Source organism: Sycon ciliatum, chromosome 9 (genome assembly GCF_964019385.1).
Source record: "Sycon ciliatum chromosome 9, ocSycCili1.1, whole genome shotgun sequence".
Taxonomy (NCBI): Eukaryota; Metazoa; Porifera; class Calcarea; order Leucosolenida; family Sycettidae; genus Sycon; species Sycon ciliatum.
In genome coordinates, this window is record NC_088651.1 from 14,161,923 (window position 1) to 14,176,965 (window position 15,043).

The window sequence follows — 15,043 nt, forward strand, 5'->3', positions numbered from 1 at the left end:
GGGAACTCGTAGTCCTGGGTTTCATGTTAGGGACTGGGAACTCGTAGTCCTGAGTTTCATGTTTGAGACTGGGAACTCGTAGTCCTGGGTTTCATGTTAGGGATTGGGAACTCGTAGTCCTGAGTTTCATGTTAGGGATTGGGAACTCGTAGTCCTGAGTTTCATGTTAGGGATTGGGAACTCGTAGTCCTGGGTTTCATGTTAGGGACTGGGAACTCGTAGTCCTGGGTTTCATGTTAGGGACTGGGAACTCGTAGTTCTGGGTTTCATGTTAGGGACTGGGAACTCGTAGTTCTGGGTTTCATGTTAGGGACTGGGAACTCGTAGTCATGAGTTTCATGTTAGGGATTGGGAACTCGTAGTCCTGGGTTTCATGTTAGGGATTGGGAACTCGTAGTCCTGAGTTTCATGTTAGGGATTGGGAACTCGTAGTCCTGGGTTTCATGTTAGGGATTGGGAACTCGTAGTCCTGAGTTTCATGTTAGGGATTGGGAACTCGTAGTCCTGGGTTTCATGTTAGGGATTGGGAACTCGTAGTCCTGAGTTTCATGTTAGGGATTGGGAACTCGTAGTCCTGGGTTTCATGTTAGGGATTGGGAACTCGTAGTTCTGGATTTCATGTTAGGGATTGGGAACTCGTAGTCCCGAGTTTCATGTTAGGGATTGGGAACTCGTAGTCCTGAGTTTCATGTTAGGGACTGGGAACTCGTAGTCCTGAGTTTCATGTTAGGGATTGGGAACTCGTAGTCCTGGGTTTCATGTTAGGGATTGGGAACTCGTTGTCCTGAGTTTCATGTTAGGGATTGGGAACTCGTAGTCCTGGGTTTCATGTTAGGGATTGGGAACTCGTAGTCCTGGGTTTCATGTTAGGGATTGGGAACTCGTAGTCCTGGGTTTCATGTTAGGGATTGGGAACTCGTAGTCCTGAGTTTCATGTTAGGGATTGGGAACTTGTAACTGTGGGGTATGCAAATCACAAACCCAGCAATGCACATATTGGTTACACGTACGGGGCGTCGGAACGTATTTTAAAAGGACCCCGGCCCCGAACCCCCACCTCTTCATGACCGCACCAATGTAGACCACACCTTCCGCTGCCCGGGCTGCGTCACCGTTCTTGGCATTCCGTCCGTAACTAACCACGTCACGGATCCTGAGCGTGGGGCGACTGGTTCATAGCATGCCCGGGTACAAGGTTGTTCCGCCAATTTTGACACTAATTTGTGATATGCTACTGTGGACTATTACCCATCATGTGCAGCCTATAGGGACGTGAACTGTTTCAAGTGAATCCTGCAGCCTATAGGGACGGGAACTGTTTCAAGTGAATCCTGCAGCCTATAGGGATGGGAACTGTTTCAAGTGAATCCTGCAGCCTATAGGGACGTGAACTGTTTCAAGTGAATCCTGCAGCCTATAGGGATGGGAACTGTTTCAAGTGAATCCTGCAGCCTATAGGGATGGGAACTGTTTCAAGTGAATCCTGCAGCCTATAGGGATGGGAACTGTTTCAAGTGAATCCTGCAGCCTATAGGGATGGGAACTGTTTCAAGTGAATCCTGCAGCCTATAGGGATGGAAACTGTTTCAAGTGAATCCTGCAGCCTATAGGGACGTGAACTGTTTCAAGTGAATCCTGCAGCCTATAGGGATGGGAACTGTTTCAAGTGAATCCTGCAGCCTATAGGGATGGGAACTGTTTCAAGTGAATCCTGCAGCCTATAGGGATGGGAACTGTTTCAAGTGAATCCTGCAGCCTATAGGGATGGGAACTGTTTCAAGTGAATACTGCAGCCTATAGGGATGGGAACTGTTTCAAGTGAATCCTGCAGCCTATAGGGACGTGAACTGTTTCAAGTGAATCCTGCAGCCTATAGGGATGGGAACTGTTTCAAGTGAATCCTGCAGCCTATAGGGATGGGAACTGTTTCAAGTGAATCCTGCAGCCTATAGGGATGGGAACTGTTTCAAGTGAATCCTGCAGCCTATAGGGATGGGAACTGTTTCAAGTGAATACTGCAGCCTATAGGGATGGGAACTGTTTCAAGTGAATCCTGCAGCCTATAGGGATGGGAACTGTTTCAAGTGAATACTGCAGCCTATAGGGATGGGAACTGTTTCAAGTGAATCCTGCAGCCTATAGGGATGGGAACTGTTTCAAGTGAATACTGCAGCCTATAGGGATGGGAACTGTTTCAAGTGAATCCTGCAGCCTATAGGGACGGGAACTGTTTCAAGTGAATACTGCAGCCTATAGGGACGTGAACTGTTTTAAGTGAATACTGCAGCCTATAGGGACGGGAACTGTTTCAAGTGAATACTGCAGCCTATAGGGACGTGAACTGTTTCAAGTGAATACTGCAGCCTATAGGGACGTGAACTGTTTCAAGTGAATCCTGCAGCCTATAGGGACGTGAACTGTTTCAAGTGAATACTGCAGCCTATAGGGACGTGAACTGTTTCAAGTGAATACTGCAGCCTATAGGGACGGGAACTGTTTCAAGTGAATACTGCAGCCTATAGGGATGGGAACTGTTTCAAGTGAATACTGCAGCCTATAGGGACGGGAACTGTTTCAAGTGAATACTGCAGCCTATAGGGATGGGAACTGTTTCAAGTGAATACTGCAGCCTATAGGGACGGGAACTGTTTCAAGTGAATACTGCAGCCTATAGGGACGGGAACTGTTTCAAGTGAATACTGCAGCCTATAGGGACGGGAACTGTTTCAAGTGAATACTGCAGCCTATAGGGACGGGAACTGTTTCAAGTGAATACTGCAGCCTATAGGGACGGGAACTGTTTCAAGTGAATACTGCAGCCTATAGGGATGGGAACTGTTTCAAGTGAATACTGCAGCCTATAGGGACGGGTACTGTTTCAAGTGAATACTGCAGCCTATAGGGATGGGGACTGTTTCAAGTGAATACTGCAGCCTATAGGGACGGGAACTGTTTCAAGTGAATACTGCAGCCTATAGGGATGGGAACTGTTTCAAGTGAATACTGCAGCCTATAGGGACGGGAACTGTTTCAAGTGAATACTGCAGCCTATAGGGACGGGAACTGTTTCAAGTGAATACTGCAGCCTATAGGGATGGGAACTGTTTCAAGTGAATACTGCAGCCTATAGGGACGTGAACTGTTTCAAGTGAATACTGCAGCCTATAGGGACGGGAACTGTTTCAAGTGAATACTGCAGCCTATAGGGACGGGAACTGTTTCAAGTGAATACTGCAGCCTATAGGGATGGGAACTGTTTCAAGTGAATACTGCAGCCTATAGGGACGGGAACTGTTTCAAGTGAATACTGCAGCCTACAGGGATGGGAACTGTTTCAAGTGAATACTGCAGCCTATAGGGACGGGAACTGTTTCAAGTGAATACTGCAGCCTACAGGGATGGGAACTGTTTCAAGTGAATACTGCAGCCTATAGGGATAGGAACTGTTTCAAGTGAATACTGCAGCCTATAGGGACGTGAACTGTTTCAAGTGAATACTGCAGCCTATAGGGACGGGAACTGTTTCAAGTGAATACTGCAGCCTATAGGGACGTGAACTGTTTCAAGTGAATACTGCAGCCTATAGGGACGGGAACTGTTTCAAGTGAATACTGCAGCCTATAGGGACGGGAACTGTTTCAAGTGAATACTGCAGCCTATAGGGACGGGAACTGTTTCAAGTGAATACTGCAGCCTATAGGGACGGGAACTGTTTCAAGTGAATACTGCAGCCTATAGGGACGGGAACTGTTTCAAATGAATACTGCAGCCTATAGGGACGGGAACTGTTTCAAGTGAATACTGCAGCCTATAGGGACGTGAACTGTTTCAAGTGAATACTGCAGCCTATAGGGACGGGAACTGTTTCAAGTGAATACTGCAGCCTATAGGGGCTTATAGGGACGTGAACTGTTTCAAGTGAATACTGAAGCCTATAGGGACGTGAACTGTTTCAAGTGAATACTGAAGCCTATAGGGACGTGAACTGTTTCAAGTGAATACTGCAGCCTATAGGGACGTGAACTGTTTCAAGTGAATCCTGCAGCCTATAGGGACGGGAACTGTTTCAAGTGAATACTGCAGCCTATAGGGACGGGAACTGTTTCAAGTGAATACTGCAGCCTATAGGGACGGGAACTGTTTCAAGTGAATACTGCAGCCTATAGGGACGGGAACTGTTTCAAGTGAATCCTGCAGCCTATAGGGACGGGAACTGTTTCAAGTGAATACTGCAGCCTATAGGGACGGGAACTGTTTCAAATGAATACTGCCGCCTATAGGGACGGGAACTGTTTCAAGTGAATACTGCAGCCTATAGGGACGGGAACTGTTTCAAGTGAATACTGCAGCCTATAGGGACGGGAACTGTTTCAAGTGAATCCTGCAGCCTATAGGGACGGGAACTGTTTCAAGTGAATACTGCAGCCTATAGGGACGGGAACTGTTTCAAATGAATACTGCAGCCTATAGGGACGGGAACTGTTTCAAGTGAATACTGCAGCCTATAGGGACGTGAACTGTTTCAAGTGAATACTGCAGCCTATAGGGACGGGAACTGTTTCAAGTGAATACTGCAGCCTATAGGGACGGGAACTGTTTCAAGTGAATACTGCAGCCTATAGGGACGTGAACTGTTTCAAGTGAATACTGCAGCCTATAGGGACGGGAACTGTTTCAAGTGAATACTGCAGCCTATAGGGACGGGAACTGTTTCAAGTGAATACTGCAGCCTATAGGGACGGGAACTGTTTCAAGTGAATACTGCAGCCTATAGGGACGGGAACTGTTTCAAGTGAATACTGCAGCCTATAGGGACGGGAACTGTTTCAAGTGAATCCTACAGCCTATAGGGACGTGAACTGTTTCAAGTGAATACTGCAGCCTATAGGGACGTGAACTGTTTCAAGTGAATACTGCAGCTTATAGGGACGTGAACTGTTTCAAGTGAATACTGAAGCCTATAGGGACGTGAACTGTTTCAAGTGAATACTGCAGCCTATAGGGACGTGAACTGTTTCAAGTGAATCCTGCAGCCTATAGGGACGTGAACTGTTTCAAGTGAATACTGCAGCCTATAGGGACGTGAACTGTTTCAAGTGAATCCTGCAGCCTATGGGACGTGAACTGTTTCAAGTGAATCCTGCAGCCTATAGGGACGTGAACTGTTTCAAGTGAATACTGCAGCCTATAGGGACGTGAACTGTTTCAAGTGAATCCTGCAGCCTATAGGGACGTGAACTGTTTCAAGTGAATCCTGCAGCCTATAGGGACGTGAACTGTTTCAAGTGAATCCTGCAGCCTATAGGGACGTGAACTGTTTCAAGTGAATCCTGCAGCCTATAGGGACGTGAACTGTTTCAAGTGAATACTGCAGCCTATAGGGACGTGAACTGTTTCAAGTGAATCCTGCAGCCTATAGGGACGTGAACTGTTTCAAGTGAATCCTGCAGCCTATAGGGACGTGAAATGTTTCAAGTGAATACTGCAGCCTATAGGGACGTGAACTGTTTCAAGTGAATCCTGCAGCCTATAGGGACGTGAACTGTTTCAAGTGAATCCTGCAGCCTATAGGGACGTGAACTGTTTCAAGTGAATCCTGCAGCCTATAGGGACGTGAACTGTTTCAAGTGAATCCTGCAGCCTATAGGGACGTGAGCTGTTTCAAGTGAATCCTGCAGCCTATAGGGACGTGAACTGTTTCAAGTGAATCCTGCAGCCTATAGGGACGTGAACTGTTTCAAGTGAATCCTGCAGCCTATAGGGACGGGAACTGTTTCAAGTGAATCCTGCAGCCTATAGGGACGGGAACTGTTTCAAGTGAATACTGCAGCCGATAGGGACGTGAACTGTTTTAAGTGAATCCTGCAGCCTATAGGGACGTGAACTGTTTTAAGTGAATCCTGCAGCCTATAGGGACGTGAACTGTTTTAAGTGAATCCTGCAGCCTATAGGGACGTGAACTGTTTTAAGTGAATCCTGCAGCCTATAGGGACGTGAACTGTTTTAAGTGAATCCTGCAGCCTATAGGGACGTGAACTGTTTTAAGTGAATCCTGCAGCCTATAGGGACGTGAACTGTTTTAAGGTGGCCCTCTGAGCTTTACGGCACCTCGCCCGGAAAACAGCGTAACTTTGGTTACAATGCATATAATTGGTTCAAATTTTCAACACTAATTCCTGAGATCCCATAGTCTGATCTTCACCAGGAAAAATGGACCTCTTCACAAGCACTGTCGGTGTGGATGTGAATTTACGAAAATTGCCGTATATAGAACTCGTAACCAGCACTCAGAAATACCAATGTTTTTATCATGACATTTTTCACATGGAGTACATTCTTTACATCCAACTTGAGGTGCTAAAACAACAATACAAAGAAAACCTCAGAAAAGGTTTCCAATATCGAAAACACAAAACCATAGTCCAAATGCGCAAAAGAACGACACATGTTGGAGATGCTCTTTACAGCCTATACTACCTGAGAACAGGCCACATTGAGTTTTAGCACCTAGCCAAAGGTCCACGGATTCAGAAAATATATACTTTTGGGGGTGTAGAAGCAACAACTGAAGCCACAGCCTGGTTACAAGGTCCGGCAATGGCTGAAAAAGAGAGAAAATTGGGTACCAAAATTTGATTTATGTAAATGTGTTTTACAGGGTAAATAGTGGTGTGAGAACGGTATGATCTTATTTGGATAGGTATGTCTGTCTGTGTGTTTGCCTCCCTCTGTGTGTGTGTGTGTGTGTGTGTGTGTGTGTGTGTGTGTGTGCGCGTTTGTGTGTATGTCTGTATGAAATTTTTAAACCAACTTGCAATTATTGGAATTTACTATTATTATTTCGAAATTTCACATGTATTCACCTATGTTCAGGCGGCTATATCTCCGGAACGGCTTTGAATATCGCCCTCAAATTTTTTTGTGTGTTCTTGGATGATATAGGAAGGATTTGACTGCACTTTGGGAGCAATCCAAGAAAGTCGGTTTTTTGACCCCCAAAGCTCAGAGGGCCACCTTAAGTGAATCCTGCAGCCTATAGGGACGTGAACTGTTTTAAGTGAATCCTGCAGCCTATAGGGACGTGAACTGTTTCAAGTGAATCCTGCAGCCTATAGGGACGTGAACTGTTTTAAGTGAATCCTGCAGCCTATAGGGACGTGAACTGTTTTAAGTGAATCCTGCAGCCTATAGGGACGTGAACTGTTTCAAGTGAATACTGCAGCCTATAGGGACGTGAACTGTTTCAAGTGAATACTGCAGCCTATAGGGACGGGAACTGTTTCAAGTGAATACTGCAGCCTATAGGGACGTGAACTGTTTCAAGTGAATACTGCAGCCTATAGGGACGGGAACTGTTTCAAGTGAATACTGCAGCCTATAGGGACGGGAACTGTTTCAAGTGAATACTGCAGCCTATAGGGACGTGAACTGTTTCAAGTGAATACTGCAGCCTATAGGGACGGGAACTGTTTCAAGTGAATACTGCAGCCTATAGGGACGTGAACTGTTTCAAGTGAATACTGCAGCCTATAGGGACGGGAACTGTTTCAAGTGAATACTGCAGCCTATAGGGACGGGAACTGTTTCAAGTGAATCCTGCAGCCTATAGGGACGGGAACTGTTTCAAGTGAATACTGCAGCCTATAGGGACGGGAACTGTTTCAAATGAATACTGCAGCCTATAGGGACGGGAACTGTTTCAAGTGAATACTGCAGCCTATAGGGACGGGAACTGTTTCAAGTGAATACTGCAGCCTATAGGGACGGGAACTGTTTCAAGTGAATCCTGCAGCCTATAGGGACGGGAACTGTTTCAAGTGAATACTGCAGCCTATAGGGACGGGAACTGTTTCAAATGAATACTGCAGCCTATAGGGACGGGAACTGTTTCAAGTGAATACTGCAGCCTATAGGGACGTGAACTGTTTCAAGTGAATACTGCAGCCTATAGGGACGGGAACTGTTTCAAGTGAATACTGCAGCCTATAGGGACGGGAACTGTTTCAAGTGAATACTGCAGCCTATAGGGACGTGAACTGTTTCAAGTGAATACTGCAGCCTATAGGGACGGGAACTGTTTCAAGTGAATACTGCAGCCTATAGGGACGGGAACTGTTTCAAGTGAATACTGCAGCCTATAGGGACGGGAACTGTTTCAAGTGAATACTGCAGCCTATAGGGACGGGAACTGTTTCAAGTGAATACTGCAGCCTATAGGGACGGGAACTGTTTCAAGTGAATCCTACAGCCTATAGGGACGTGAACTGTTTCAAGTGAATACTGCAGCCTATAGGGACGTGAACTGTTTCAAGTGAATACTGCAGCTTATAGGGACGTGAACTGTTTCAAGTGAATACTGAAGCCTATAGGGACGTGAACTGTTTCAAGTGAATACTGCAGCCTATAGGGACGTGAACTGTTTCAAGTGAATCCTGCAGCCTATAGGGACGTGAACTGTTTCAAGTGAATACTGCAGCCTATAGGGACGTGAACTGTTTCAAGTGAATCCTGCAGCCTATGGGACGTGAACTGTTTCAAGTGAATCCTGCAGCCTATAGGGACGTGAACTGTTTCAAGTGAATACTGCAGCCTATAGGGACGTGAACTGTTTCAAGTGAATCCTGCAGCCTATAGGGACGTGAACTGTTTCAAGTGAATCCTGCAGCCTATAGGGACGTGAACTGTTTCAAGTGAATCCTGCAGCCTATAGGGACGTGAACTGTTTCAAGTGAATCCTGCAGCCTATAGGGACGTGAACTGTTTCAAGTGAATACTGCAGCCTATAGGGACGTGAACTGTTTCAAGTGAATCCTGCAGCCTATAGGGACGTGAACTGTTTCAAGTGAATCCTGCAGCCTATAGGGACGTGAACTGTTTCAAGTGAATACTGCAGCCTATAGGGACGTGAACTGTTTCAAGTGAATCCTGCAGCCTATAGGGACGTGAACTGTTTCAAGTGAATCCTGCAGCCTATAGGGACGTGAACTGTTTCAAGTGAATCCTGCAGCCTATAGGGACGTGAACTGTTTCAAGTGAATCCTGCAGCCTATAGGGACGTGAGCTGTTTCAAGTGAATCCTGCAGCCTATAGGGACGTGAACTGTTTCAAGTGAATCCTGCAGCCTATAGGGACGTGAACTGTTTCAAGTGAATCCTGCAGCCTATAGGGACGGGAACTGTTTCAAGTGAATCCTGCAGCCTATAGGGACGGGAACTGTTTCAAGTGAATACTGCAGCCGATAGGGACGTGAACTGTTTTAAGTGAATCCTGCAGCCTATAGGGACGTGAACTGTTTTAAGTGAATCCTGCAGCCTATAGGGACGTGAACTGTTTTAAGTGAATCCTGCAGCCTATAGGGACGTGAACTGTTTTAAGTGAATCCTGCAGCCTATAGGGACGTGAACTGTTTTAAGTGAATCCTGCAGCCTATAGGGACGTGAACTGTTTTAAGTGAATCCTGCAGCCTATAGGGACGTGAACTGTTTTAAGTGAATCCTGCAGCCTATAGGGACGTGAACTGTTTTAAGTGAACCCTGCAGCCTATAGGGACGTGAACTGTTTTAAGTGAATCCTGCAGCCTATAGGGACGTGAACTGTTTTAAGTGAATCCTGCAGCCTATAGGGACGTGAACTGTTTTAAGTGAATCCTGCAGCCTATAGGGACGTGAACTGTTTTAAGTGAATCCAGGGCTACGCCATTGTTGTGTGTACAGTCAGACCTCGCTTTTCCGGTCCTCTTTTATCCGGATCTCTCGTCATCCGGAAGAAAATTGTTGGTTACAGCATATGCCATGCAAACACACAGTATGTGTGTTCGATTATCCGGTTCCCTCGCCTATCTGGATATTTTTGTGGAAAACGGATGTATGCGTTTATGCGAGGTCTGACTGTATTCTGTTGGTGTGTTGCCTAGGTGATGTCAAGCAGCTCTGACGGATTGCAGTTCAGGCACAAGCAGGACCGACGCTTCATTAACGTTGATCCCAAGGTGAGGGGTTTGTGTGTGTTTGTGTGTGTGTGTGTGTGTGTGTGTGTGTGTGTGTGCGTGCGTGCGTGCCCGTGCGTGCAAGCATGTGTGTGTGTGTGTTTGTGTGTGTGTGTGTGTGTGTGTGTGTGTGTGTGTGTGTGTGTGTGTGTGTGTGTGTGTGTGTGTGTGTGTGTGTGTGTGTGCGTGTGCAAGGGACTAAAAATAGAAAGGGACAATGGAGAAGGACATCCGTTGCAACGTCAAGACGTGGATGGAGGAGCCGTCTTCCAAGTACATGGAAAGAGCTTAGCAGAGAGACGTAAAAAGCTGAGAGCCGGGAGCCGGGACGGTGATTTGATGTTGTCACTTTCAGTTGTGCCCGATGTCGCCGCTCGTGGAGGTTTGACAAGCCCCCGAGTGGATTTAGAACATTGCGCAATGAAATTTGAAATTTGTTACAGAGAAGAGAGGGAGCCGGAGACAAGCTCCCACGCGTACTCTGTCTTGCTCTCTGATGGCTCTCCGTGGCCCACGTGATCCCTGTTACTATGCGTGTTCAGTGAGAGAAGAAAAGAGAGGGTACAGTCAGACCTCGCTTAACCGCACACATCCGTTTTCCACAAAAATATCCGGATAGGCGAGGGAACCGGATAATCGAACACACATACTGTGTGTATGCATGGCATATGCTGTAAATCGGTAACCGACGATTTTCTACCGGATGGCGAGGGATCCGGATAAACGAGGACCGGATAAACGAGGACCGGATAAACGAGGTCTGACCGTATGTGGGGTATGACCAATACACAGTGAATGCCTGCCCACAAGGAGGTGGGTTGGGGGAGAACGACTAATGGTTTATGTATCCCTGCCGGAAGAGGGAGTGAGGGGTATGCTCAATGCACTGTGTACCCCTGCTCGAGGAGGGGGGGGGGGGGGGGGCAATGCTTTGGACTACTGTTTCATTTTTCTTTTTGAAAAGTTCTTGGATCTCTCGGCCTCTCTCCCTCCCTTCTTCCCTACCTCTCCCTCTCTCTCCCTTTCCCTCCCTCTCTCTCGACTTTGCAGGTGAAGGATCCCGGCCTGGGTACGATGAGGGTTGTCATAGCGACGGATGAATATCTGCAAGTCACCATCTATGAGCACAACCCTCACAGAACTCTTTGAGAAGGCAGGCAGGGGCTGATGATTGATGACATCATCACGCCGAGGACGAGGAGCACTAGCTGGTGACATCATACAGAGGAGCACTAACTGGTGACATCATCATCCGGGGGACCACTAACTGATAACATCATCATACCGGGGAGCACTAACTGGTGACATCATCATACTGGGGGACCACTGACTGATGACATCATCATACCTGCTGGATGGCAGAGTGGCTACACATTCTCATGTGTAGCTACCAGTTGACGCCGATTGTCTCAACGAGCCACCGGCACAGAACTTGATCATATGTAGTTATATTTGTATTGGATCACACATGTCCTGAGAAGATATTTCGTTGCATAACTGATCACAGTTTTGGTGTAGTATTAATCTTACGGGCACTTGGTACATCTCTCATGCACAGGAAGGTATCCGTCAAGCAATGTGTCGTGTTCTTCTTTCTTAGTTTTTTACTATCTGGAGACATTCTGTCTGTGTACATAGCTCTACAGAGGTAATGAGTCGGGGGGGGGGGGGGGGCAATAGAAGAATACAAGGCATGTAGGTGTGTGTGTGTATGTGGGGGGGGGGGGCAATAATGGGCACCAGTGGGCATGGGGTGTATGACATGATTGTGAACGCCTGACGTGGTGCCGGTGCATTCTGGAGTGGATATAATGTTGTTAGTTTGGAGGCGATGGCTTTCGGTGGTTGGATTGCACGCAGGTTTGTTGGGCCTAAACTGTTGTCCGACAAGAGAGATGAGCTGTCTGTGTGCGTTTGCACGTTTCCCACGAGCCTTGGTGCGCGTTCCAATTACCGGCACGTGTAACGTTAACAAAGTTAATAATCCTGCTGACCGCATGCTACTGTTAACTAACTGGCTTTTTTAAAACAAAAAACTACACACCATTTGACGGCACAAAGCATGCAGCAAGGCAGCGCTGAGACATTACCGAACGGCAGGAGTGGTGGAGAGGTAGGGGCAGCTTTACCGACCATAGGGTCTCGCCCCTTAATTGCGTTTTTACGTACCCGTCACGTTTTGCACACAGGGTAAACACACATTTTTGGACAGAATTTATTCAGTGTATAATGTGCCAAAACCCGGCTCCATTTCAACTTGTAGACGAATACCAGAATTTGCCTTAAAAACAATTAGTCTCTTAGAATCTATCTCGAGTTATTTAAGGATCGAAATTGAAATTTTTAGAATCTCGATTGAGAATAATGATTGCAAGAATCTACGTGACATGAGAGTTTAGATGGAGATTTAGCAGAATATACCTATCAAAATGTGTACGCAGTGCAAGCGAGGCATTAGCAGCTATCCCGGCAGATTCGTCGCGCCAAAGTGATCGGGAGATTATCATGAAGCACATTTAACGCTCGCCATTCCTTCCTTTGCACTCCTGAAGGGGTAACGAGACTAAACGGATTTCTCTATTGCTTACAAAAAGTATAATTCACAGTTTTTTGTTAGCCACAGGGTCTAAAAATATTGTGAAGAATTCCGAGTTTTGAATTTAGCAATGAACAAACTTACTTGAAAGGCTACCATAAACTTTATGAGTTGCATGGTATGTTGTATGCAGCAAAATGAAATACAGGCGTTTTCAGCCTGTGCTGAAAATCATGCTCTGCACTGTATTCGGAGTTCGTTTTTGAGCTCGCTCGCTCGTCGTGACCGGCCGACTACTTCGGCCATACCAGGGTTGCCTTGACGCCCGACACCTTCTTGAACGACAGCGGTGTGCCGGTGGCGGCCGGTTCGCTGTCCAGTGTTCGGTTCTTGCCCTCGACTACGAACGTCAGCTCATTGGAAATCTGCAAAACATGGCAAAAACAAATCAATGTTTTGTATTGTATTGATTAAGACTAGCAACGTAATGGCAGTTGCACCACTGTAGAAAAGGAATGAAAAGATGATCAAACAGACGCACAAGAGATTTTAAAAAGAATGCAAAGACGTATTTTGTTGCAACATTATTGTAATAAAAAAGGAGAAGGACAAAATGTTACGAGTTACGACTAATTACTGTCCACCAACGTAACCAGATTATTATACAGTCAGCGAGTGCGACAAAATGTTAGTCATAACTCGTAACATTTTGTCCTTCTTCTCTGTTCTTTTTACCATAAATAAATTGGCATACTGTAAGACATGTTATTATAACGAGTCGCAAATTTAACGATTGTCCAAAATTCATAGGTTAACGAGAAGATATGTTAACGATCTTGCAGTATTCTGCCATATCCACACACAGCATATATGAAGCAGTACGGCCTCAACGGATCTTATTATAACGAAGAAATGTCATCCGTTAAAACGTTAGATTTGCTTCCTCGTTATATGTACATGTCTTACAGTACCATCCGAGTTTAACATTATTGTAATTATTTCATTAAAACCTCAGATGGTGAGCCAAGGAAAAAATTACACAACGTGGAAATAATTGTGGGCACAAGTTATGCGATCGAGTCCACCAACTAAACCAGATTTTGAACAGTCAGACGTGCACAATCTAGCACAAAACTGACAAGGAATTAGCACTAATATCCATGAACCTTCCAAGTTGGAAGGCCGTTGGTTAGCGCTATCGAGCAGTGCTCAAGCTGACTTCATGCCGTGGAATGTCTCAGTACTCCTTGTCAGTTTTGTGCTAGACTGTGCACGTCTGACTGTTCAAAATCTGGTTTAGTTGGTGGACTCGATCGCATAACTTGTGCCCACAATTTAATTGTTGTAATTTTTCAACATAATTTTTTTCGTGTCTTGGCACGAGGGAATAATGGATGCAGTGAATGTTATTTTGTGTGTCCCGGGTGCACGCAGGGTGCTACCCCCCCCCCTCCCCTGGCTAGAATTCGGAATTCTGTCTGAACTATAGTGTTCACAGGATATGTAGAGTCTTACTGTGACAGCGATCTTGCGGCCTTGCTTGCGCAGAATGGTCTGATAGAGAACTGCCAGCAGCTCGGCAACACGGCGGCCATTGGCCAGCGCAAACACCAGGTCACCTTCCGCATGGTCCTGGCCACAGGACAGAGCGCACAACGGCGAGTGAATAAACGGAAGCCATTACAATCTTAGTGCAGTACACCCTACAACGTTGATCAATGAAGAACTGGCTGTAAAATATTGATTTGACAGAAGAAAAGGTTCCAGGCTGTCCAAAGGACTGCTCAGTGCCCGAAGGCAGAGCTAGTTACAACAAGTAGAAGACAATGGAAAATAAGTATAACAAATTGTTCACCCTCTTCTCCTTCTTGCGGTATTAATACTATATGATGGGAGAACTTCAAATTCAATATGAAAAAGTCAGGGAAAGGAACAGCCTGAAAAGAGAAAAATACGCCACCACACCAGGACTCGAGCCCAGGACCTTCCTCGTCATGAGCGATGCTACGAGGCACTAGAGTATGCACTGTGTGTGAAGAGAAAGCTGGTCACCAACTTCTGCATCGCACCTGAAACCTGGGCGGGTCCCCGACACGGACATTTTAACACACCCAAAACTACATGTCGCACTGTATCTCACTGACCTTCAAGTGCACGACCATTCCCGGTGCACCGTTCTTGAACACACTGACGCCGGTGACCGTTTGCAACGACAACGGCGGCTTCTTCTTGTTCACCGCAAACTCCGGCAGCTCCAGTCGGAACAGATTGGCCTCAGACAGCACGTACGCACGGCTGCTTGTCTTCATGTTGCGACCGAGTTTCTCCCCCGTCGCCGAGTAGATGAATGTGTTGTCACCAAACTGAGAGCGTAGAGCAGCAGCCTGTCATGGACAATTGGAAACAGGCACACACACACACACGCACACACGCACGCACGCACGCACTCACACACACGCACGCACACACACACACACACACACACACACACACACACACACACACACAGAGTGCTTTCTCAA

The 15,043-nt window shown here is 46.5% G+C and overlaps 2 protein-coding genes across 3 annotated transcripts in view; one reads left to right on the forward strand and one right to left on the reverse strand.

Annotated features, from left to right (window-relative positions):
* LOC135825359 (cilia- and flagella-associated protein 299-like) overlaps nt 1-11,562 on the forward strand; it is a 23,781-nt gene extending 12,219 nt beyond the window's left edge. Inside the window, exons 9-10 of the mRNA XM_065338094.1 lie at nt 9,914-9,988; nt 11,036-11,562. Coding sequence (XP_065194166.1) covers nt 9,914-9,988; nt 11,036-11,134 — 174 coding nt within the window. The 3' untranslated portion in view covers nt 11,135-11,562. The remainder of the gene's footprint in view (nt 1-9,913; nt 9,989-11,035) is intronic.
* Nucleotides 11,563-12,261: 699 nt separating this feature from the next.
* Nucleotides 12,262-15,043, reverse strand: part of LOC135824959 (unconventional myosin-Id-like) — a 41,598-nt gene continuing 38,816 nt past the window's right edge. For both annotated transcript variants that reach the window (XM_065337698.1, XM_065337699.1), the window contains exons 23-25: nt 14,666-14,905; nt 14,037-14,153; nt 12,262-12,946 (exon numbers count right to left, since the gene is read on the reverse strand). In XM_065337698.1, coding sequence (XP_065193770.1) covers nt 12,815-12,946; nt 14,037-14,153; nt 14,666-14,905 — 489 coding nt within the window. In that variant the 3' untranslated portion in view covers nt 12,262-12,814. The remainder of the gene's footprint in view (nt 12,947-14,036; nt 14,154-14,665; nt 14,906-15,043) is intronic.